This window comes from Anabrus simplex, chromosome 8 (assembly GCF_040414725.1).
Source record: "Anabrus simplex isolate iqAnaSimp1 chromosome 8, ASM4041472v1, whole genome shotgun sequence".
Classification (NCBI taxonomy): domain Eukaryota; kingdom Metazoa; phylum Arthropoda; class Insecta; order Orthoptera; family Tettigoniidae; genus Anabrus; species Anabrus simplex.
This window is the reverse complement of record NC_090272.1, coordinates 167,196,845-167,223,596: the sequence shown is the minus strand read 5'-3', so window position 1 is coordinate 167,223,596 and position 26,752 is coordinate 167,196,845. Positions and strand designations below refer to the sequence as shown.

The 26,752-nt window shown below is 40.8% G+C and overlaps 1 protein-coding gene across 1 annotated transcript in view; it reads right to left on the bottom strand.

The window, feature by feature from the left end:
* The window catches only part of LOC136879253 (calpain-9), a 134,075-nt gene that overhangs the window by 57,190 nt on the left and 50,133 nt on the right, over positions 1 to 26,752 (bottom strand). Inside the window, exon 4 of the mRNA XM_067153066.2 lies at positions 367 to 538. Coding sequence (XP_067009167.2) covers positions 367 to 538 — 172 coding nt within the window. The remainder of the gene's footprint in view (positions 1 to 366; positions 539 to 26,752) is intronic.

Here is a 26,752-nt window from a genome sequence, read left to right as displayed (position 1 = left end):
TGGATTACATATGGACAGTGGCTGGGACTGAAAGAAATGGCGTATGGCTTTTAGTGCCGGGAGATCCTAGGACGGTTTCGGTTCGCGAGGTGCAGGTCTTTTGATTTGACTCCCGTAGGCGACCTGCGCGTCGTGATGAGGATGCAACGATGATGAAGACAACATATACACCCAGCCCCCGTGTCAGGGAAATTAACCAGTGACGGTTAAAATTCCCGACCCTGTCGGGAATCGAACCCGGGGCCCCTGTGACCAAAGGCCAGCACGCTAAGTATTTAGCCATGGAGCCAGACTGTGGCTGGGAGATTTTGCTGTAATAGCGACCGTATACAAAACTTCTTTCAGTCACTGTTTCCGTCAACTCACCGCTCTTGAACAAGTAAGGAGAGACTTATGTTTGCGCTCGACCCTAAGTCGCCGGTACAGCTCATTTTTATCCTCGTTGGCAATTATCACGTTCTCGACGAAGAATCCTGTGAGATTGACAAAGCCTTCCACCAGATGACCTCCTTCAAGGATCTCGTAGTTTCCTTGGAACCTATAAGCAGAGCAGTTCATTTTACTATTTGAAATAACATGGAATATTCAAACGCTTATTGGTGGAAATATTAGTATTACTTATCATGAAATTTATAGTTAAACTGGCAAGATACCCGTGCTTCGCTACGGTATTATAATTAAATTTATAGTTGAATGCTTAACGTTTTATATATGATCCGCAAAAATTCGTGATCTGACTCGTTTTCTGAGAGATTAAGGCAAAGTTCCTCCCAGTTTTTCAATCTCTTTCCAGCAATCGATTTCGTACTTCCCGGGCTAGGTCCAGGTATTCCACCCGGCCAGTTGGTTCCCTAAACCGTTGCCATCTTTTCCTATAAGCATTTTAATATGGATCAAATCCTTTAGGAGATCCGGCGTGGTGTCGTCTTGGGTGCCTTGGCGGTACTGAATCCGCGGCCGGACTGCAATCGTAGTCATTACCCGGCCAGGACCCGTTTCCAGCGCGGTACGCGCATTTTGACGATGGTCCAGGTTATTATTATTATTATTATTATTATTATTATTATTATTATTATTATTATTATTGAAAAAAACCTACAACCTGTTTTCCAGTCATTGACCGGGTCAGGGATGGAATGAATGAAACATATATAGGCTGTTATTACAATGGGGTCGCCACTCCCAAGGTGATTTATTAATGAGTGCTAAATGATATGAAATGACAATGGAGAGTGTTGCTGGAATGAAAGATGACAGGGAAAACCGGAGTACCCGGAGAAAAACTTGTCCCGCCTCCGCTTTGTCCAGCACAAATCTCACATGGAGTCACCGGGATTTGAACCACGGTATCCAGCGGTGAGAGGCCGACGCGCTGCAGTCTGAGCCACGGAGGCTATATTATTATTATTATTATTATTATTATTATTATTATTATTATTATTATTATTATCATTATTATTATTATGGTGGGTGATATTAGTTGAATTTAGGTTATTATTATTATTATTATTATTGTTTTTTTTACAATAATAATTTTATTGGCTTTACGTCCCACTAACTACATTTACGGTTTTCGGAGTCGCCGAGGTGCCGGAATTTAGTCCCGCAGGAGTTCTTTTACGTGCCAGTAAATCTACCGACACGAAGCTGCCGTATTTGAGCACCTTCAAATAACACCGGACTGAGCAGGATCGAACCTGCCAAGTTCGGGTCAGAAGGCCTCAACCGTCTGAGCCACTGAGTCCGACCATTATTATTATTATTATTATTATTATTATTATTATTATTATTATTATTATTATTATTATTATTATTGATGGTCTGGAACCCACAGCAAGATGCAAGACCGCTACTTGGCGGTAAATTACATCCTCTGCCATTGTTATTTCAAATGTGTTTATTTTTTTATGCCAGGCGAATCTACTGTAATCTGACTGTATGTACTCCAAAAGAAAAGATCGTTCTTGACAACGAAGCATAAGGCTATTCACCGCTACACATGGGAGGCTAGGGGTACCAGATCCATAATAGACTATATCTTAACAGACTTTGAATTCAGGAAATCTGTTAGGAATGTACGAGTTTTTCGCGGATTTTTTGATGATACAGACCACTATCTGATCTGTAGTGAACTAAGTATCTCTAGGCCTAGGGTAGAGAAAGTGAAATCTGTCTGCAAACGAATAAGGGTAGAAAACCTCCAGGACGAGGAAATTAGACAGAAGTACATGGATATGATTAGTGAGAAGTTTCGAACAGTAGACAGTAAGCAGGTTCAGGATATAGAAAGTGAATGGGTGGCATACAGGGATGCTGTAGTAGAAACAGCAAGAGAATGCCTAGGAACAACTGTGTGTAAAGATGGGAAAAGGCGAACATTTTGGTGGAATGATGAAGTGAGAACAGCCTGTAAACGTAAAAAGTCTTATCAGAAATGGCTCCAAACAAGGGCCGAGGCAGACAGGGATTTGTACGTAGATGAAAGAAACAGAGCAAAACAAATACTTGTTGAATCCAAAAAGAAGTCATGGGAAGATTTTGGTAATAACCTGGAAAGGCTAGGTCAAGCAGCAGGGAAACCTTTCTGGACAGTAATAAAGAATCCTAGGAAGGGAGGGAAAAAGGAAATGAACAGTGTTTTGAGTAATTCAGGTGAACTCATAATAGATCCCAGGGAATCACTGGAGAGGTGGAGGGAATATTTTGAACATCTTCTCAATGTAAATCATCCTGAAATGGTGAAGTATAGTGGGAAGGCAGGGATGAAATGGCTTCATAGAGTAGTAAAATTAGCATGGAGTGTTGGTAAGGTACCTTCAGATTCGACAAAAGCAGTAATTGCACCTATCTATAAGCAAGGGAACAGGAAGGATTGCAACAACTATCGAGGTATCTCATTGATTAGTATACCAGGCAAAGTATTCACTGGCATCTTGGAAGGGAGGGTGCGATCAGTCGTTGAGAGGAAGTTGGATGAAAACCAGTGTGGTTTCAGACCACAGAGAGGCTGTCAGGATCAGATTTTCAGTATGCGCCAGGTAATTGAAAAATGCTACGAGAGGAATAGGCAGTTGTGTTTGTTTTGTAGATCTAGAGAAAGCTTATGACAGGGTACCGAGGGAAAAGATGTTCGCCATACTGGGGGACTATGGAATTAAAGGCAGATTATTAAAAGCAATCGAAGGCATTTATGTTGACAATTGGGCTTCAGTGAGAATTGATGGTAGAATGAGTTCTTGGTTCAGGGTACTTACAGGGGTTAGACAAGGCTGTAATCTTTCACCTTTGCTGTTCGTAGTTTACATGGATCAACTGCTGAAAGGTATAAAACGGCAGGGCGGGATTCAATTAGGTGTAAATGTAGTAAGCAGTCTGGCCTATGCTGACGATATGGTCCTAATTGCAGATTGTGCCGAAAGCCTACAGTCTAATATCTGGGAACTAGAAAATAGGTGCAATGAGTATGGTATGAAAATTAGCCTCTCGAAGACTAAATTGATGTCAGTAGGTAAGAAATTCAACAGAATTGAATGTCAGGTGGGTGATACAAAGCTAGAACAGGTCGATAATTTCAAGTATTTAGGTTGTGTGTTCTCCCAGGATGGTAATATAGTAAGTGAGATTGAATCAAGGTGTAGTAAAGCTAATGCAGTGAGCTCGCAGCTGCGATCAGCAGTATTCTGTAAGAAGGAAGTGAGCTCCAAGACGAAACTATCTTTACATCGGTCTGTTTTCAGACCAACTTTGCTTTACGGGAGCGAAAGCTGGGTGGACTCAGGATATCTTATTCATAAGTTAGAAGTAACAGACATGAAAGTAGCAAGAATTATTGCTGGTACAAACAGGTGGGAACAATGGCAGGAGGGTACCCGGAATGAGGAGATAAAGGCTAATTTAGGAATGAACTCGATGGATGAAGCTGTACGCATAAACCGGCTTCGGTGGTGGGGTCATGTGAGGCGAATGGAGGAGAATAGGTTACCTAGGAGAATAATGGACTCTGTTATGGAGGGTAAGAGAAGTAGAGGGAGACCAAGACGACGATGGTTAGACTCGGTTTCTAACGATTTAAAGATAAGAGGTATAGAACTAAATGAGGCCACAACACTAGTTGCAAATCGAGGATTGTGGCGACGTTTAGTAAATTCTCAGAGGCTTGCAGACTGAACGCTGAAAGGCATAAGTCTAAAATGATTATGTATGTATGTATGTATGTATGTATGTATGTATGTATGTATGTATGTATGTATGTATGTATGTATGTATGAGATTCCAAATACCAATTTTTACGTCTGTAACATTTTACGTTTCTGGCAGATATAGTCTTTCAAAAAATTCACCCTAATTTGTCACTCCTGTTTAACTCCTATTAATTAGATTTTTCAAAAACAAAAAATACGTGTTTCTTTATTTTCAAAGGAGATTCCGAATACCAATTTTCAGGTCTGTAATATCTTCTGTGTCTGAGATATAAGTATCCTCATTAAAGGCATTCAACCCCTTTTTCACCCTTTCTACCCTTCCTATTGGGATTTTTCGAAAACAAAAAAATAAGTGTTTCTTTATTTTTAATGAAGATTCTAAATAACAATTTTTACATCTGTAAACTTTCAAAGTTTTCAGATATAGATACTCTCATTTTAAAAATTCACCCCCCTTTTTACCATCCCATTAATTGGATTTTCCAAAAACAAAAAATACGTGTTTTTTTATATTTAAAAGAGATCAAAAGGACCAATTTCAGGTCTCTAATATCTTCAGTTTCTCTGAGATATAAGTACCGGTATCCTGATTAAAGGCATTCAACCCGTTTTTCATCCTTTTTCACCCCTCCTATTGGGATTTTCGGAAAACAAAAAAATACATGTTTCCTTATTTTTAAAGAAGATTCTAAATACCAGTTGTTTACATCGGTAAACTTTTAAAGTTTTGAGACATAGATGCTCATTTTAAAATTTCACCCCCCTTATCACTCCCTTAGCGACGGAATATCCAAAAATCCTCTCTTAGAGAGCACCTACATCTTAATATGAATATATCCCCAACATTTCATTTCTTTATGTGCAGTAGTTTTGGCTCGTCGATGATGAGTCAGTCTGTCAGTCAGTCAGTCAGTCAGTCGTCTTATTTTATATATATAGATGTAGTGATACTTGTACAATAATACATGGAGTTTTATATTAAAATCAGTGATGCTGATAAGAAAGAGACTTGCAAGGTTCCACTGCCAGCATAAACATCTACTACATAGGGCAAGAGGGTGTGTGCCCCCAAGGAAGTCGCCACTAGGTGGGCATTGCGAACGATGAAAAAAAAAAATCATCCACGGAGGAAATTTTTCCACGTATTGGAAATGGATTAGTTTAGATGAAAATATCCCTTTCCTACCTTGTAACACCTAAAATCTTTTGTACTATCAAGATTGTGTTAAGCACATCTCAACAATTTAGCTATGCTTCATATTCACCGTGGAAAAACGAAGTCCATTCACAGGTGACTAAATTGCCAATGAGTTAAATGCCCGCAGTTCAGTGACGCAACAATTTTCTTGTTTTATACCAGAAGATTTAAATATCCGTTCCCAACATCAATTCGTAGGCCGAAGTGGAAAATTTAGGTAAGGTTGCATGTTTCCAGAACGTAATATGTGTTCATTACCAGTGCCTGGCGTAAAAATTGGGGAACTACGGAAAACCATCTTCAGGGCTACCGACAGTGGGGTTCGAACCCACTATCTCCCAGATGCAAGCTCACAGCTGCGCGGCGCTAACTGCACGACTAACTCGCTCGGTATCATTTTTGTTATTGTATAAGGGATACGAAATTGATTCAGGCGGGCTATTGACATATAAGATTCTATCTCTCACTGGTGTGTATATATATTGAACCCGACAGGGGCATGATCCAAGGACCTTTGGTTCATATTGATCTTCGTAATTACGCACGCAATGCTATTTAAGGGAAACAATGCTGAAACTGATTAATATTCATATCATTAATAGAGGTAATACCGAAACTAATTAATATTCATACCATTGAGATGGATAAATTGTGTATTTTAAAAATTATTCTACGAGATTTCTTTGTCTGCAACTTATTGCGCAGTATTGTCCTTTGTGTGGCGGGGGCCCGCAGAAGAAGCCAAGCCAACTTAGACCCGGGAGGGGTTATGAATGGGGATTCCCTGTGACATCACTCGAGAGAAGACATCCCTCCTCAAGACTCACAGAATGAGGGGAAACCAACTTTTTCGAAACGAAATATAGGAGCCATCTTGGACTCGGACTAGCCAACTTAATTACCTACGATCTAGAAAATTAATGAAACTCGAATTATGGGGTCATCTCCCGATTTAAAAGGGATAAATGTCGCTGGGACATTTATTTAGAGTGTTTAATGTCCTCTTCCGTGATAACTTTCAGAAGAAGAAAGAATACTGTGTGGTTTCTGCGTGGAAAGTACTGGGCCATCTGTTTATTCTCACGACACCTCCTCGAGAAAGGGAATTCACCACGCAGGGTGGGGGAAGCAGGACAGATTTTAATTAATTTAAGGAGATTCACCGAAGGATAATTGAGTGGTTATGTCTCAATCGCATCAACTAAATACTGGTCACCGATTAACCGTACTATCATACCTCGAATACGCCGGGAATAGGCGCTACGCAAATTAGTGGAAGGGGTATCGCTCCCTTGTAAAAACTACTGCAGTAAGGGACAAGCGTCATTCGGGGTTAGCGGCTCATCGACGGAGAAGCTATGCTCGGTTAAGCCCTCGTTAGTTCTTTGTTCAAGTGAAGTTAACTCCCATCTTAAATGAAATAATACAATTCGCATAAACAGTGTATAGTTTTGATCTCTGTGACGCCAGTGTTAACTTTCGAGAAAACCGTGATGTGTAAAGTAATATTATTAGAATTACTATAGTACAATAATCTTACGTAGTCGCTTGCGAGATCGTGACCGGACGTTCACATTGAACGCTGTTAACCGGAGTGTGAGTTAAACAGTGACGTTGTGTGTGTACAGGATTAATTGCCAGCGGCTCCACCAGCATCGAACAATGGATCTTCAACTTCAAGATGGAATGGAGATGAAAGTAATCACCGTGGTGCCCATGGAGGAGGAGTAAGCTCAGGATGGACCTCCTGATCTGACGAAGGTGTCATCATATGATAGAAATGAGTACAAAGTCTTATTATCTGGCATGCATAGAGGGATGTGAATATTTATTGTAAACTGACGCTATAAGAGATTAAAGATGTAGTCCTGTTGAAATAGAGCGCCGGAATGGGCGCGTAGTTATTAATTCTTAGTTTAGGAAACCGGCGACGGGTCTGAGTAATTGATTGTAAATAATTTAGGGAATATAATACTTTAGCTTTTCATGGGATAGAGATTTCGTCAATTATTTCTTTCTTGGGAGATTTTGTTTGTTTATTTGCGTCAGAAGACCAGGAGTAATTAGTTTAGGGGAGTACAGTGAGAGTAGTTATTAGAGTAATCATTAAGTTGATAAGTGTATGGCAAGTAAAACGGTAAGTACTATTGCGTGTAAGGCACGTAACTACGAGGCTCAGCGGCCGAACTGACAGCCATAAAAACTCCACCCATTGAAATACTTAGATAGGAAGTGATAAGATTAAATTGATTATGTGATTAAATTTACCAGGAAGTGATCATAATGCGTGTGTCAAATATCAATCCGTGTGCGTATTAATTAATTAATTAATGTATTGCCGTGTGACGAAAAAGTAGCCACGTACTGACCATCGATTAATTAGCAGTCAGTAATCTGATGTTAATTGCCGAGCGAGCACTTAATTGTGTTGTAATTGCTGAAAGATTCCGCACGATGACCATGTATAAGTAATGTAGCGGAGTAAGCCATGTAGGACGGCAGGAATAATAATAATAATAATAATAATAATAATAATAATAATATCAATCGGGCAAAGATTACCATTGCAATACCGGAGTCGCGTTGTGAAAGTGACGTGATACTGTTGGGTAAATATGTGTTGAATTCGAGGTGATTTGCGCGAGTGTTTTTGACCGCGGTTTATTGTAGACTTGCTTCTTAGTTGGAGCGGTCTTGCGTCCTTATGAAAGGGAGTGTTACGCCTGTTAATGGTGGGTTGTCGACCGCGTGTGGAATGGGGAGCATTACGTCTGGCCTGCCACCAGTCGTGTTTTTTTTCTATGCCCAGCTGTGGCGGAAGCAGGGGCTTTTTGAAGTAAGAGAAAGAGGCCTTTTTGAACGGCAAAATAATGTGATTTACCTAACACGGCAGAGCAGTGTAATAATAAACAAGCGACCCGGCCGATAATGATAATGTTTGCCAATGAATCATTGTTAATTGCTCGAGTATAATATAGATAGGGATTACAGGACCCTGCCTTCATCGCAAGAGGTTGTCAGTTCGATGCTCAACGTAGGCATTGGAGGCCTACCGCATCAGAAGGAAGATCGAAGTGCCTTTTACGTATTTTGTTGCATATCATGTATCATTTATGTTTTCTTTATGTCATGTGTGGTTGTAAATAAGGTCAGTGGTGGTTCTGTCCATCAGCTTGGCGATGTCTATAATAGCGAGGGTCGGTTCGAACCCAGGTGTTGTATCATATGTGTGTATTTTTTGCTTTTACGTCATTTCATTGGGAAATCTAGGTCTTCATTAGAATAGGGATTGCTCAGACGTGTTGTCGGATGCATGTTAGTTTTATGTGTTAGCGATAATATAGCCTCAGTGTTATGATAAAATTACCATTCGCTATATGTCACGATACATCGCTTCGCGATAAACGTACTCGTTTCTATCAAGTATAACGGACAGATGCCCACCTAACAAAACCACAACAAACGTTTATAAACTTCAATGTAATTCATTAGTGTTATTTAGTGCGCCATTTCCCATCATCATTAAGGTTGAATAAACCGGTTTGTGAATTAAATATTTTAATTCGAATGTGTTCTCATTTTAGTTATGTATGCCCCGCTTCTCCTCCCCTGTACGCCTTTAAGTTTACTTTAGTTCAGCGCCTATTTATTTCATACTTCATGACCCATGTGCGACCCTGTAGATTCCATGCCGGTGCCATTTAGGGAGGGGGCGGGTGCATTATTAATTAGAGTAATCATTAATTTGATAAGTGCATGGCAAGTAAAACGGTAAGTACTACAGTGCGTAGGGCACGTAACTACGAGGCTCAGCGGCCGAACTGACAGCCGAAATCCCACCCTTTGAAATACTTAGATAGGAAGTGATATGATTAAATTTGATTATGTGATTAAATTTACCAGGAAGTGATCATAATGCGTGTGTCAAATATCAATCCGTGTGAATATTAATTAATTATTGAATGTAATGCCGTGTGACGATAAAGTAACTATGTGATGACCATCGATTAATTAGCAGTCAGTAATCAGATGTTAATTGCCGCGCGAGCACTTAATTGTGTTGTAATTGCTGAATAGATTCCGCACGATGACCATGTATAATTAATGTAGCGGGTAAGCCATGTAGGACGGCAGGAATAATAATAATATTAATAATAATAATAATAATAATAATAATAATAATAATAATAGTGATCGGGCAAAGATTAGCATTGTAATACCGGAGTCGCGTTATGAAAATGACGTGATACTGTTGGGTAAATATGTGTTGAATTCAAGGTGATATGCGCGAGTCTTGAGACCGCAGTTTATTGTAGACGTACTTCCGAGTAGTGTTGGCTACTGAATGCATGATTCGAAGCAGTGTATCGATTCATTCAAGTGTCCGAGTGAATCGATTCACAGGAACGGCGAGCTCACGGCACACGATTCAGCTTACTCCCAGCGGACAGTGCTGAGTGGCGCACTCACTGGACGTTGACGGGGAGCCGAGCTTCCGCTGCAGCGAGACAGTGAATCATGGCACATCGAAAGAATCGTGAACGAGCGCGGCTCAGTGAGACACATGATACACACGGCTCCTTATCGGCTCACTGGACACGCGGAGAGCCGAGCTTCCGCTGCAGCGAGACATACAGTGAGCCATAGCACACGGAAAGAATCGTGAACGAGCCGGCTCAGTGAGACACAAGATACGCACGGCTCCTTATCGGCTCACTGCAGCGAGACATACAGTGAGCCCTGCTACACTGAAATAATCGTATGCTATAATGGACACTCGAGCTCAGCTCATTTGAACATAATAACCATTTGCATTCACTGTCCTCTTCTTACAGGGAGGTTTAAATAATAGATGTATTTATTTGCAGTGTTAAAAACGTAGTCAAACATAATTCTGAAGTAGCTAGTAAGTAGGTAGGCTATTAGGTTATACTATTTATTAGTTTAATGAATGTTAGTATTATAACTTAGTTGACATTTGACAATTAAACTCGACTCTAGCCTGCCCTATGACTATGAGTCATGTTCATGACCACTCAAAAGTACCTGTTTTATATTGGGAAGAACGGCTCAGTATTTTCTCAGTTCATATGTCACATCGTTGCACAAGACTTCAATCATATGTGGACAGACGCAATAACAGTATGTTGAATCAGAAAACCAGCGGGCTACTGTACATCTCGGGTAGCCTATACAAAATATGACGATTTAAAAAATCCTCAGCTGATAGAAAAATACATATTTTCAAAAATGACTGAGCGAGTTGTCGTGCGGTTAATATCGCGTGGCAATGCGCTTGCATTCGGGGGATGGTGGGTTCGAATCCACCGTCGGCAGCCGTTAAGATGGTTTTCCGTAGTTTCCCCATTTTCACACCAGGAAATGCTGGGACTGTACCTTAATTCAGGCCATGGCTGCTACCTTCTTAATCCTAACCTTTCCCACCCTGCGTCGCCGGAAACCTTCGATGTATTAGAGTAACTAGCATTTTTTCTAAGAAAGGAGTTCATAGTATGAAGACCAGATGGCAGCTGCGAGCACTGAATGCTGTTGCTGCTGTCTTACCAGCACATACTACACAGATGCAGTAGGAGCGGTGACCAATGAGCCGTGAATCGGATCACTATATCGATTCAGTAACGTGAACGGAATCAAATGAATCGATTCAGTAAAATGAATCGAATGTCCCATCACTACTTCCGAGTGAAGTGTTACTGTTTCCTTTTGAAAAGTGAATGTCACGCGTGTTATGTGGGGTGTTGACCCTTGGGGTGGCGGACGCGCCCGTCTGACCTCACCCAAGTTTTGTTTCTTTTTTTGTTTGGGTGTCCCGTAAGCTGAGGAAGGAGGGACATTGCTGTTAAAGAGAAGTTGGCTTCTTTGAACGGCAAAATATGTGATTTACCTAACACGCCAGAGCAGTGTAGCTAATAACAAGCGACCCGGCCGATAATGATAATGTTTGCCAATGAATCATTGTTAATTGTTAGAGTATAATATAGATAGGGATTACAGGACCCTGCCTTCATCGCAAGAGGTTGTCAGTTCGATGCTCAACGTAGGCATAGGAGGCCTACAGCGTCAGAAGAAAGATCAAAGTACCTTCACGTATTTGTTGCATATCATGTATGATTTATGTTTTCTTTATGTCATGTGTGGTTGTAAATAAGGTCAGTGGTGGTTCTGTCCATCAGCTTGGCGATGTCTATAATAGCGAGGGTCGGTTCGAACCCAGGTGTTGTATCATGTGTGTGTATTTTCTTTTACGTCATTTCATTGGGGGATCTAGGTCTTCATTTGAATAGGGATTGCTCAGACGTGTTGTCGGATGCATGTTAGTTTTATGTGTTAGTGATAATATAGCCTCAGTGTTATGATAAAATTACCATTCGCTACATGTCACGATACACCGCTTCGCGATAAACGTACTCATTTCTATCAAGCATAACGGACAGATGTTCACATAACAAGTCACAACAAACATTTGAAGGGTATGGGGAAATATAATGGTAACCCACATTGGCCATGAATGGAGATATTCAATTGGAAAGGTTTAAAAATATATTTCATTCAAAAGTTATTGACATTTTATTAGTAATGCAACTGGTATTTGCTGTTGAAAGACTGAAGCATACAAATCAATAGAAAAAAATATAAACATTGAATTAGTAATGTACAAATGATTCTATTTTCTTTGCAATGGCAACTTATTTTGTGGCATACCATTGTTTTCCTGCAACTAGCACAAGACTGCTGAATATTGTCACATCTCGTCTGCAGAGGCATCTACATACTCGTCCTCAATTGTAGATGTCTTCTTAGTTTTCATGGCCCTGTAGACGTCGTGGTAAATAGCAGGTATCCATTTCAGTGCAGAAATGAGGTCGTGTTTCTTCTTTGCGTCAATTGGAAGTGACCCGAAATACTTCTTTCGAAGACTGGTACTTTGTAAGGTTGAAGGACGACCTCGTTTGTTTAAATTTACTTTCTTCCAATCCTCCCCATTAAATGTATTTGATACCATCATGATCCCTGGCTCGTCTGCAGTGAGGATGAGACGTACACTATCTCGGAGTAACCCCTTGTGCCTTTCTTCTGACTAAACAAACATCCCATGTCACTGCAGCACAAAATCTTCCGATTTCATAACATGCACGTATACATACTGCACATGTCGAAGAACGTACTTCTCCACAACACTGAAGACTCGATCACTTGGCAACATGGAGTGCCCAGAAAGAGGGAAGTGGTGCTCAACGGAGGAATATCTTCCTTTTGCAATAAGCAGCATCCAAACATACACAATATTCCAGTTTTTGTTTCTCCCAGAGTAGTTGTCTGAAATTGCAATCAACTTATTCCCCCGTATATCGTGATCTTCAAAATACGAGTACTTCAGTAAGCAGCTGCCTATTTCATCTGAACCCCTGGATGCTACTGTTTCATCCCAAACAAAAAAATGACCAGGTGAGGAATTACAGGGATGAATGCTAAAGTTGTATGTCCACAATTTCCTCTTATAGAACATTGGTCCTGTAGAGAGTTTAGGAGTGGGCAATGCCTATTGTAGATCAAAAGTTATTACATGGATCTCTTTATCTAAAACTGCCCGCTCTGTTTGTACTTTTAGATTATATTGGCCTGCCTGGGCTTTTCTGAGATGTAATTCCTTCTGTACATTTAATTGTTTGAACTTTTCCATGTTGTTGTTGTTTCTCGCAGCCATCAGTTCAATTTCATTTGAATCGCACGTTGGGCAAGTATCTGATTTGGGAAATTTGAAAGAAATATTGAAATCTTCAATAAAAATGCGATGATACTTATCGAAAGATACAGGATTCGCTTTGATATCAGGACAGTATTCATCTTTATAGTGGTTGTAGCAACTGTGTATAGAATATTCCATTGACACACAGAATTTATCACCGTTATCTTTTCTACTATAATGGCTTTTGTATTTTGGAATACGTTCTATATGTTTCTTAACTAACTGCACATCTTCCTCTGAGTAGTCATGTGGTCTGTGCTTGTGTTTGCCTCTTCTATCGTCTGCTGGAGTAGTAGCCCCTGTTCGCATTTTTGATTGAATATTTTCTACCCTATCTCTGTTGTGCTGTAAACCGTGGATGTTTAAAAATGCAACTTTGCAGACATCAGTGCTTCTGACATCTTTTATTACATTGTATCGCACAGTGTTGTTACGTCTACTTATATCATTGCCTGTATAATTTCTTTTTATGGGTTCTAGCCGCATGCAACCAAACAAATAAGCATTTTGTCTGTTGAAGTCCCCAATGTTCCAGAATGACTTGTTTATACTCTGTATAAGCCCCTCCCCAATCCGTTCAAAACACTTTTTGGCACATTTACAAGAAGCACCAACTACATTTCTCTCCTGGATCACTGTACCTTTTTTGTAGTGTATTCAAGTCCACTATTCCTTGCAAGTTTCTCCCTTTGTTGTTTGTTCACTTTCCTTTTTCTTTTTCTTGATGTCTTCATTGGGATGTATTTATTTTGAGGGTCAATCCTGCTGTGGTCCTCTTCATTCTGGTTACAAAATGATACTATATAGAAAGAGGCATTTTTAATTATTAGGTTCGTTACATCAATAAAATGGTAATCTCATCAATGAAATGATGAATAAAATGGTAATCCACAAATACGAGTATACTGCATCGTGTGATTTATACATCACAGTATAGTTGTATGAAAATATACATTAACTGTATCTCAGTATCATGATCTTGTATAATAGTTCAATATCCAATAAAATCCAAATAAAAACGCAGCTTAACTAGCCCGCACAAAGATAATGGTAACCAGCAAATAACAACATGTAGTGGAAAACAAAACTTACCTCACTTGTACTAGAATTAATATTAGTAGAATCTTCTATCTCTTTCTGTAAACTGAAGTCTGGATCATTAATATCGTCATCAAAACAGTCAGAATCACTGGAATAACTAGACAATTCACTTAAAATTGCATTAATATCACAACTTCCCTTACTACTGCCAGCTGCTGCCTCCATTTTGAATTTGTGGGTTACCATTGTCTCTCACTAGAAAGTGTGGGTTCCCATAGAAACAAACCAATATTGTGCTGCTATCTGTCATCAATAAGATGAACTCGTAGCACCAATTAGTGCAAATATGGGTTACCATTGTATTACTCTACTTACCTTGAAATATTCAAATTTGAGGGTTACCATTGTCTTTCTCCATGCCCTTCATTTATCAATTTTAATGTAATTCATTAGGGTATTTTAATGCGTCATTTCCCATCATCATTAAGGTTGAATAAACCGGTTTGTGAGTTAAATTTTGAATTCTAATGTGTTCTCATTTTAGTTATGTATGCCTCGCTTCTCCTCCCCTGTACGCCTTTAAGTTTACTTTAGTTCAGCGCCTATTTATTTTCATTCTTCTTGACCCATGTGCGACCCTGTAGATTCCATGCCGGTGCCATTTAGGGAGGGGGCGGGTGCAATATATATATATATATATATATATATAGAGAGAGAGAGAGAGAGTACGATCGAACATGGATGGGGAGAGTCAAGGCAGTGAGTTCACAATTGCGATCAAACTGTATTTTTCAAGAAAGAAATGAGTTATAATCTGATTTTCTAAAGAATGCACATGCCAGATTTTGTACGAATGTACGAAATGCTCACTCACTTGTTTCCTATTGGTAATTCTTGCTAGTCTTATGGCGACGATGGGATAGGAAAGGGTTAGGAGTTGGGAGGAAGCGGCCGTGACCTAGTTTAAAGGTGGGAAACCACGGAAAACATCCACCTGTGGGTGAGGGCGGTAGAATAACACCCACGGTATTCCCTGCCTGTCGTAAGAGGCGACTAAAAGGGGACTCAGGGGCTCTGAACTATGGAGCGTGGGTTGGCGACCACGGGGCTCTTAGCTGAGTCCTGGCATTGCTTCCACTTACTTGTGCCAGGCTCCTCACTTTTATCTATCCTATCCGACCTCCCTTGGTCGACTCTTGTTCTTTTCCGACCCCGACGCTATTAGGTTTGCGAGGGCTAGGGAGTCTTTCATTTTCACGCCCTTCGTGGCCCTTGTCTTCCTTTGGCCGATATCCTCATTTTTCGAAGTATCGGACCCCTGCCATTTTTCTCTCTGATTAGTGTTATATAGAGGATGGTTGCCTAGTTGTACTTCCTCTTAAAACAATAATCACCACCACCACCACCACCACGGAAAACAATCTTCAGGGCTGCCGACTGTGGAATTCGAACGCACTATCTCCCAGATGCAAGCTCACCCTATTGGTTATTATGTGAGTGTTGGAAGTGCATGTTACTGGCATCATATGACCTCATCATGTATTAAAATTAGAAATAAAAATTACATAATTTTCAGCGTTGAAGGAAATTCCGACAGTGCTATAGAGAGCTTTTATGTATGTGCTCTGTCCTAAAATTTCATCTGACTTGTTTTGAATCCATTGGCATTAGCTGCCGATTTTGTTCTCGTTGTTGTAATTGTTACGATTTTTAGTTAATTAGTATTGTTGTTATAATTATAAAGCGATGGCTGCTCAAACAAAAACAAAATACAACCTAGAATTCCCCTTCTACAAGGGAATCTTCCTCAAATCATGGTGTCGAAGTAAAGCGTATCCTTTTTAACACTGAACAGGTCGTATGCAGTACATGTTGTAGTAGTGTAGTTACAGTTTAACTCCACTTTATTATCACTTATAATGTTAAGCTAGTAGTAAGCCGTAGTGTTAAGCACTGGAAATACTTAAGTTGTGTGTGAATTTGTATATGATGATGCTGGACTTAGAATGTTAAACTAGTAGTAATTATTCTTGTAATATTTTCTCTCCATATATTTGCTTGTTGTACTGTTTGTTTTTTGTTTGTTATTATTGTGTAATTATGTTAACTTTACTTTATTATTACATTACTGTAAGTGACAATTTCCACCGGGATATTTTCAATTTGCAATGTACTCGTTAATAATAATAATAATAATAATAATAATAATAATAATAATAATAATAATGCACGAAAGGTTTGAAACGTTTACTGTTCCTGGCCGTCTTGTTCAGTCTTTTATTCCTTGGTTTAAAAGTTTCTGATTTCCGAAAAGTGGGATCAACCATTTTCCACCGCACATCTTTAAAATGGGAAATAACTTCTTTATTAAAAGCTGACATAGTGCGTGTAAATTGTGTGTTAGAGATTATTACCGGGTGAGTTGTTCGTGCGGTTAGGGTCGTGCAACTGTGAGCGTGCATTCGGGAGATAGTGGGTTTGAATCCCACCGTCGGCAGCGCTGAAGACGGTTTTCCGTGGTTTCTCATTTTTCACACCAGGCAAATGCTGGCTGGGGCTGTATCTTAACTAACGCCATGATCGATACCTTCCCAATCGCAGGCCTTCCCCATTCTTCCGTTTAGTAAACGGCCTCTCTGCTAGAAGTAAGGTCGTCAGCTGCACGCGAAATATTGTTGCCAGGAGCATGATCACCAGCTGCACATTAAAGGAACTGTTGCCAGGAGCACGGTCGCAAGCTGTGCATTAAAGGTATTGTTGCAAGGAGCATTATCACCAGCTGCACATTAAAAGAAATGTTGCCAGGAGCACGGTCGCAAGCTGCGCATTTAAGGTATTGTTGCCAGGAGCACGGATACTACCTGCACATTAAAGGTATTGTTGCCAGGAGCATGGTCGATAAATGAATGGAAAAGGTACTGGTGCCAGCAGCACGCTCGCAAGCTGCACATTAAAGGTATTGTTGCCGGAAGCGTGGTCGCTAGCTGCATGTGAAAGGTTTTGTTTCTTTGTTGTTTCATTTTGGTTTTGCAAGCTGATTTACATCGCACCGACACAGATAGGTCTTATGGCGACGATGGGACAAGAATGGGCTAGGAGTGGGAAGGAAGCGGCCGTGGCGTTAGTTAAGATATAGCCTCGGCATTTGCCTGGTGTGAAAATGGGAAATCATGTAAAACCATCTTCAGGGCTGCCGACAGTGGGATTGGAACCCACTATCTTTCGAATGCCGGATACTGGCCGCACTTCAGCGACTGCAGCTATCGAGTTCGGAGGTCAGCCCTCTAAGAACACGATTGCTAGTTGTACAAAGGTTTGCCCACTAGTACAGAGGGTCGTTCAGGATCTCTGCGAACGATGTTTGAAGGGTAATTAGTAGGGCCCGGATGTTTATGACCTAAACATGTTAGAAATATGCAAGCATTTATGATCTACAAATGTATTAAAACATGACAATAAATATGACTTAAAGGAATTTTGGTCACATTTTCAAAATCTCAATCTTGCTGCTGTTTAAATTAATATTATATTGAAAATATATTTTTAAAATCTAGAACATTCAATAATAATAACAATAATAATAAAAAATGTAATAATATTAATTTTATTATATTTTGAATTTATTTAATTACTCAATCCAGAGGAAAATCTCGACTCTGCAAAGAATGAAACATATGTCACATTCAGATGGTCGACCAGAAAGAATTACAATAGCAAATTACATATATTTTAAAGTTTTCAAATAGGAACGATATTCTATTTTCACGCAACATTGACTTGTAACGGGGAAAATACCGCTCAACATCGCAGGATGTTATTGAAATACGTCAAATCATTAGAATTCAATTGAGGCTCACTATTCCGTCGCTTTGTACGCATCTGTGTCTTTCTATACAGCTTACCCTCCTAATTACCATAAGTGTATATTTCTAAGCCGGCCCCGTGGTGTAGGGGTAGCGTGTCTGCCTCTTACCCGGAGGTTCCAGGTTCGATTCCCGGTCAGGTCAGGGATTTTTACCTGAACCTGAGGGCTGGTTCGAGGTTCACTCAGCCTACGTGATTAGAATTGAGGAGCTATCTGATGGTGAGATGCCGGCCCCGGTCTAGAAAGCCAAGAATAACGGCCGAGAGGATTCGTCGTGCTGACCACACGACACCTCGTAATTGCAGCCCTTCGGGCTGAGCAGCGGTCGCTTGGTAGGCCAAGGCCCTTCATGGGCTGTATTGTCATGGGGTTTGGTTTGGTTTGGTATATTTCTAAGAAAGATACAGTAATTGTAAGAAATTATAGACAACAGCTAGGAGATGTGAAAAACCCGTCTTTGAGACTATTGCAAGCAGGTATGCGAAAATGGAATAGAAAGTTAAAATATGACGAAAATACGAAAATTCACGGGGAAATATGACCATGATACAAATATGACAGGAAAATTTAAAAAAAGTTAAGAGCCAAAATATGACTATATGACCCTTGAAAATTGCATAATATTAGTCGCCGTGGATAAAATCATGTTTAACTTCCATTTTCCATGGAAATAAAATAAAGAAAAAGTAGGACATGCCATAAACACCCGGGTTATAGTAATTAGCTTATGGAAAGTCCTGTCTCCGCCAACGATCATGGTCAATTGGAAAGTAATTTCTAGCTATAATTTTCATTGCAGCAGACTTCTTCGCAGAGCTAGCACGTCTACCGTATCCCACTTCTCCTGACAGGCTTTCCAGAAGCCATTGATAGTGCGTGGATGTCTGTTTCCTAAGGCCCTTTTTAACAGTCCAAATGCGCAGAAATCCATGGGTGACCCATCGGGTGCCTTCACCGGAATGTCAGTAAAGGGAATTGCATGGATTCCAGTTTCCATCTCCATTCCTTCTAAGAACAGACGAGTCGAACGCGAGGTGTGGCTGGGTGTTTTACCTTGATGTACCCTTTCCTGATTTTCGCTCTCCCATGCAATGCTAGAATATGTGTTGTAAATGGACGTTAAAGGCTCTCGCTGATAGTATGTAGAGTTCACCTTCACATTATACAACCCAGCATTTTTTTTTTTCGGCAAGAGGTGTGATAGGTGATATTAACTAATTTTGGGTCTCTGAACAGGAATTCGTTGTCTGTTTCTATGTATCACGTCAAGTTTTCTCGCAAGAGGTATATCAAAATAAGAGCAGACCTGAGTATTGCATATAACAAGTACTGTCGGAAGTTGATAATTTTGGAAATATTTAGAAATTTTTATATTATTTATATTTTTAAATAGTTAAATATTGTCTTGAATTATTATATACAATGAATAATTATTGAGTATAAAATGACAATGAAATATTTTGTATTTATTGTATTATAATACTGATTTACACAAACACGCATGAATAACTCTGAGGCAATGACACTTAATCAATTTATTTCGACAATTCAGTGTGATTTAAAAGTGAAAAATATAACGTTTATTCACTATCTTTTATGGCTTTGCGGGCGTGACCTAGGATTTACAGTGCACTATGTCTTCTGGTACAGGCTAGAGCAATTTTGTTACTTTCATTGATCTGTATTATCCTTGGCTATGAGAAAATTAAAGTGACTGAGGTATGAGTGATGCTAGTAATGCCATTCTGTATGCAGCCAGTCCCTGCTATGAATGGTGTGTAAATGTTGCTCATAAGGTCGGTTGGTGCGTGCATTTCAGTGGGCTTGGCAGACTGATATGTATTAGCAACTTCTGGCTCGGTGAACTTCAGTGATGCCTAGACCATCTATGACAGCTGATGGCAGAGCTGTTGGGGATCCAACCAGCCTTCGGGCTGAGGACTAAACATACACTATCTTTATGAATTCATAAATGTGAACGAAAAATAAATTAACGGTCCTAGATGTCCCTTTGGAATGAACGCTTCGCTTCCCAGCGTCTGACTGCATCAAGTTTGTCTTCTCTTTATAAACACCAACAGTAGTCGGCCATCATTGGTACATCCCACCTCCCTTGGTATCTTCTGCCTCCTTGATGTCCTGCTGGAACCTCTCCCATCTCTTCACTGACAGTGCCAAGATTTTCTGGCAAGTGATCGAGATCAGAATGAAGTACAGTTTCAGACTCATTCTACACTCCCAACTCTTTCATGTGATCCAACATTGTTTTCACTATTGTTTTGTACTGTTCATTCTTTTCATTTCCTAGGAACTTCATGACGTCTCTTACTGAAATCCATTCAGCAAGTCCCACAGCATTCATCGTCTGTTCAAAGTTAAAAATGCCTCCCTTGACCTTTGAATCTGATAAATGTGGAAAATTGCTTGGAATGTACTTGAAACAGGGGCTACTGTTGTCCAACGCCTTAACAAATTGCTTCATGATTTGATGTTTAATAGTGGCAAAATAAATTTTTGTGTGTCACCTAAGGCAGCATTTGTAACACTTTTCACACCAGGTGTCAAAACATATCTCTTGGGCCAGGACGGTGCAGACCAGTGTTAGACCCTAGCTCTGCTATCCCCATTCACATAAATAACAGGGAATTTAGTGAAGCCTGCTTGTTGTTCTAATAGAATACCACACACATTCAAGTCACTACACACATCCTACCTTTGCTCATGATATAAGACTTTGTTTAAAACAGTTTGCATTGCGATACAATTTTCTTTTAGTGAAAGGGAATGTGCTGCAAGAATCGAAGCTAGAATGTTTCCGTTATGAAGTACAGTAGTACAGCCTTTAAGCTCCTCTTGTTAAAGGAATCCACAATCTCCATTCTTCCGGATTGTAATCCCTCCCTAGCTTCTCTATCAATCCTGGAATGTCACAGCAGTAGGTCAGATCATCTTTCTTCTTGGAATACTTTCCGAACTTCTTATCTCTGTCTATACCAAGAAAAGGTAGTTTCAAGCACAAGATTTTTTCTTGCAATCATGACCTTAGTAGTTCACTTTTTCCTTCGTGAGACCAAGATCACGTATCGGATCACTCAACTCACTGTTTAAACAATTGTGGACTTGAATATTGGATTTTCACGACCGCATTGTAATCGAAACCGACTTTCAACCTATTAGGTCGTGTTACGTACATTTAGTACGTGTTGAAGAGATGTTGAGTATAGAACAAAAATGGCCAACCAGACATCAGTGGGATCCGAACCCACAACCTCCCGATTTGTAATTCTTGTGTGTGAAGTCTGGCTGAAATATTAGCGGTCTCGACTATGACTTCATTATCAAATGGCATCGCGCTGAACCACTGCAAGAAAGAATGATCCTCATTTTCGTGAATATAGGAAGGTTGTGGGTTCGGATCCTACTGGTGTCCGGTTGGCCATTTTTGTTTTGTACGTAATATCTCTTCAACACGTACTAAATGTACGTAACACGACCTAATAGGTTGAACGTCTGTTTCGAATTGTGGACTTACTGCATCTGCGGCTGGTGAAAAGTCCATATAAACTTGCTTGTCATCAGAATTGGAGTAACCTTCAGTCAGTCGGATAAACTGGTAGGAGGTGAAGGTATTGGAATTTCCGGTCCATGAGGAACAGGTCTTTTTTGCTAGTTCCTTTACGTCGCACCGACACAGATAGGTCTCATGGTGACGATGGGATAGGAAAGTGCTTGGAGTGGGAAGGAAGCGGCCGTGGCCTTAATTAAGGTACAGCCCCAGCAATTGCCTGGTGTGAAAATGGGAAACCACGGAAACCCATCTTCAGAGCTGCAACAGTGGGGCTCGAACCCACTATCTCCCGGATGCAAGCTCACAGCTGCGTCCCCCCCTGTGGGTAGGGGCGGTAGAATAACACCCACGGTATCCCCTGCCTGTCGTAAGAGGCGACTGAAAGGGGCTCTGAACTTTGGAGCGTGGGTTGGCGGCCACGGGGTCCACAGCTGAGTCCTGGTATTGCTTCCACTTACTTGTGCCAGGCTCCTCACTTTCATCTATCCTATCCGACCTCTCTTGGTCAACTCTTGTTCTTTTCCGACCCCGACGCTATTAGGTTTGCGAGGGCTAGGGAGTCTTTCATTTTCACGCCCTTCGTGGCCCTTGTCTTCCTTTGGCCGTTATCTTCATTTTTCGAAGTGTCGGATCCCTTCCATTTTTCCTTCTGATTAGTGTTATATAGAGGATGGTTGCCTAGTTGTACTTCCTCTTAAAACAATAATCACCACCACCACCATCACAGCTGCGCGCTCCTAACCGCACGGCCAACTCGCCCGGTGGAACAGTTCTCATCACAGACCCTAAATTTCTGTTTCTCTTATTGAATCCTCCTACTTCATACAGGAAAAAGTAACAGTCACTCTTAATAATAATAATAATAATAATAATAATAATAATAATAATAATTTCGTGTGGCTATTTCCAGCCGAGTGCAGCCCTTGTAAGGCAGACCCGACGATGAGGGTGGGCGGTATCTGCCATGTGTAGGTAACTGCGTGTTATTGTGGTGGAGGATAATGTTATGTGTGGTGTGAGAGTTACAGGGATGTTGGGGACAGCACAAACACCCAGCCCCCGGGCCGCTGGAATTAAGCAATGAAGTCACTGTTATGGGGTGTTGTCGAATTGGTCCGATGGTAATAGGAATTTGGAGATCAACCAATTGGTGGGGTCGAACTGGTCAGACGCTAAAATATCAAAACCGAGGTTCGAAGAAGCCTTAATGTTCGCTCATATTACACCAATTGTCCCAATAAAATGACACAGGGCAATATAGTAAATGTATACTATGTAGTGGTATTTCGGCCTTATCAGAACAAAATAGTAAATATATGTAGCCGCCTTCCGGTCTTGTCAGATAGCTAGATAACTTATTTCTTAAGATTTTTTTTTCATTATTTACAGTTTCAGGTCACTCCTGTTCATTAATGATACACGATTTTTGTTAATTTTTTATACTGATATGAAGCACTCTTAACATACCGCAATCTCGGTATTTTTTTTTTCCCTTAGGATCGGCTGATCGATAGTATTTCTGTAAAGTTTCCAGATACCGAAGCCTCTTGTACTTGCAGTTGAATATAGTTCCAGATTTTGCTGAACTACGGATGGCTCTTGTCACCTTTTGAATACTTAAATCCCTCAAAAAAACGACTAACTTAAAGCCCCTCTCACCTAACATGGAAAATATTGTACACTTGAAATCTTTAGTATCTCATGGCCAGAAATATTCATTTCAGGCAAGAGATAGGTACACCCCCTGTGGGTGGGGGACGCAGACAAAGAATACATCCACGGTATCCCCTGCCTGTCGTAAGGGGCAACTAAAAGGGGCAACCAAGGGGGATCAAATTAGAACCATGAGACCACTTGTGATTAGTACCGCCGGGCTGAGTGGCTCAGACGGTTAAGGCGCTGGCCTTCTAACCCCAACTTGGCAGGTTCGATCCTGGCTCAGTCCGGTGGTATTTGAAGGTGCTCAAATACGAGAGCCTCGTGTCGGTAAATTTACCGGCACGTAAAAGAACTCCTGCGGGACTAAATTCCGGCACCTCGGCGTCTCCGAAGACCGTAAAAGTAGTTAGTGGGACGTAAAGCAAATAGCATTATTATTATTATTATTAGTACCACCACGCGAGGAACACCATGGGTCGCTTTTACTTGCGCGTAGTACCATTAGCCCTATGTTAGGTACCAAATAGGTTTGTGATTAGTAGGAATAGAGAGCGTTGCCGGATTCTACAGTACATGTGATTTGTACCACTATATGAGCAACACCATGGTTCTGCCTTGCCTATGCTTAGTACCCACTGTGTGAGGAACACCACGGGATAGTGCGAGTCCCTGTGGTTAGTCCACTTATGTGAGGAACGCCAAAGGTTTGCGTTGCCTGTAAATAGCGCCGCAATGTGCGAAACACCATAGGTCTGTGATACATGTGCGAATTTCATTACCTGTGGGTAGTACCATAATGTGTGGAATACCGCGAGTCTACGCTACTTTTGATTCTATTTTGGTTCTATTTTTCTAGCGATAAGAACAATTATGAGGGGCCAATGACTTGGATTTTGGACCCATTTCGACTACAAACATCACCGATTCAGTATTGCGCTTTAGACGCAGTCCCGTGGTCAGTAACTGGAGTTTTTCTACTATATTAACGCTAGTTTCTGGAAATGTGGGGCATTGCGGGTCGGATCCACTGATTGTTTTAACTTCATATCAATCCACTCATTCTTCGTCTTCACGTTTTCGAATCTGATCAGTGGAGGATTCTGAATTTTTAAATTGTCATAACATTTCGTATCAATTCGTACCATTAGGTGCCGATGACCTAGAGGTTAGGACTCTTTAAACAACAAGCATCACCATCATCATCAGAAATCAGTACAGCCCTCTGAACCACCCAGTACCTGCTTACGCACACTCTCTCATTGGTCACATCCATTAAACGCGTTAACACATGCACACGTCTGAAGAGGGAGGGGAGGTGGAGAAAACGAAGTACGAGGATATCTAGCATGAACGAAACACACGCGGAGGAGAAGGTACTTAATTCCCTGCCTGCCCACATGTCCTACTGGATTGGAAATGGAGAGGGGAATGAAGGGAGAAACCACACGGCTCCTTCAAGGCAACAGGCGTAATGTGTATGTCAACTCATTGAGGGTCAAATTCTCCAGTTTCTTTGTAATTCTTGTGTGCGAATTCTGGCTCAAATATTAGCGGTCTTGACTATGACTTCATTATCAAATGGCATCGCGCTCAACCACTCTAAGAAAGAAAGAATGACACTTTTCGTCAATATAGGCCCTATTTACTACTACTACTACTACTACTACTACAAATTTAGTAATATTTTTATGCTCAAAACCAAAGTAAAAATAACCTGGCATTAAATAGTTATGATTATAAGAGACGCAAGGCGTTTGGAAAACCCTTCCTATGAAGTTATTGCCAGCGCTGATCAAACTATTAAATGCCATATATTGGGGTGGGATTACATCGTGCACACTTCATCGCAATTACATTACAGTTAATTAATTGTGTTCCTTGATAGGAAGAGCTAGTATAGCCAGAATTTTTAACCATAGAAACATCTTAATCAGTTCCCGAAATAATGGAGTTGGGAGTGTACTCTGAGTGCGCAACGTCGCAAGCCACACCTCCTGGAAGACGAACACATGTGACGTTGCCTTGGTTACTTCTCCTTCATCCTCAGGGTTGGCCAAAATTTTCGCCCAAAAATTACTTGTTTCCTTTTCCACCCGGAATTCTTGTGATCGCGATTGCACACTTCTACTAGTACTACCCTGCACTGAGACTGTCTGAGAACAGACAATGAGTGTAGAGAAATGAGGCAGTTGTTGAGGGGTTGGGGTTAGGTTAGTAACCCATTCAAGAATTTCTCCCTCTACCTGCCAACTACATGTCGGACCGGTTCAACCGCGACCTTTCCTTATGGGACAAAAATACCTTTGGAATGTTTTGACCTGCGGACCAGATCGGTACTACCCACTGTTATGGTCCTGGGACTCGCGCCAAACCATCCTTATCTCAGATGGAATGGTCTTACGTTTCCCAATGCTTCACTGTCGTAGGATTTTAGACACAGTTTACAAATTACGTGGGAAACCCATGACTTCTCCAAGTCTCCTAATTTTACATTAAAATATGCACAATACAAACGTTTCACCGATGCAGTTATTGGCCAACTCTATCCCTTCATAATATAGCACCCACACACAATACAGAATGAGTCTGGCTTATTCAAACATCTTCTAATTCCTGGCACACTTGCCCTTTTCACAACACAACACAATATACAAACGTCGGACTTCCGCCACACTCACGATGCAACTGATTGTCACAGGACTTCATAGCATTGCCCTTACCATGAGCTAAAAATACTGTTATCAGACGAATTCAATGTAGGGGGACAAAGTCGCTGGAGGAGGTTTGGATTGACAAACACATGCAACAGTAACAAAGCAAACCGCGGCCACACTAACAGCCGATTTGCTTTTACCACAAAGCAGCACTGTGCCGCAATGACACATTTTCATGGCAATTAATATGAAAACTAGATGTTTTACAAAAGAACCAATGGCATTTCTGATATCAGGAGACCTTATTTAGTTAAAATCACTTATCAGATGCTTTGCGGCAAAAGTCATGCTGGATTTTGTTATTAGCGACACGGCCAGTCGTTAACTTGCCATTGTAACAGTATCCAGCGATGATCGTGAAACCCTTTGGGAAATTTTCCTGGCATTCATTATGCAATGTTTGATATTTTTGTCTCTAGGGCGGTAGTAAATTGAGCGGGGTTTGTTACAGTCACTAAGGTACATACATTCGTCTGTTACCACATTTTTCTATCTGTCCCCTGCCAGAGTGCAAGATTTCGTACTGAATTACAGCTCTCTATCCCACCCTTTCATTCCTTGCCCTACCCTCGTGTTCAATCTTAAGTTGTTGTCCCTAAATGAAATGGCGTATGGCTTTTAGTGCCGGGAGTGTCCGAGGAAAAGTTCGGTTCGCCTGATGCAGGTCTTTTAATTTGGCGCCCGTAGGCAACCTGCGCGTCGTGATGAGAATAAAATGATGATGAAGACGGCACATA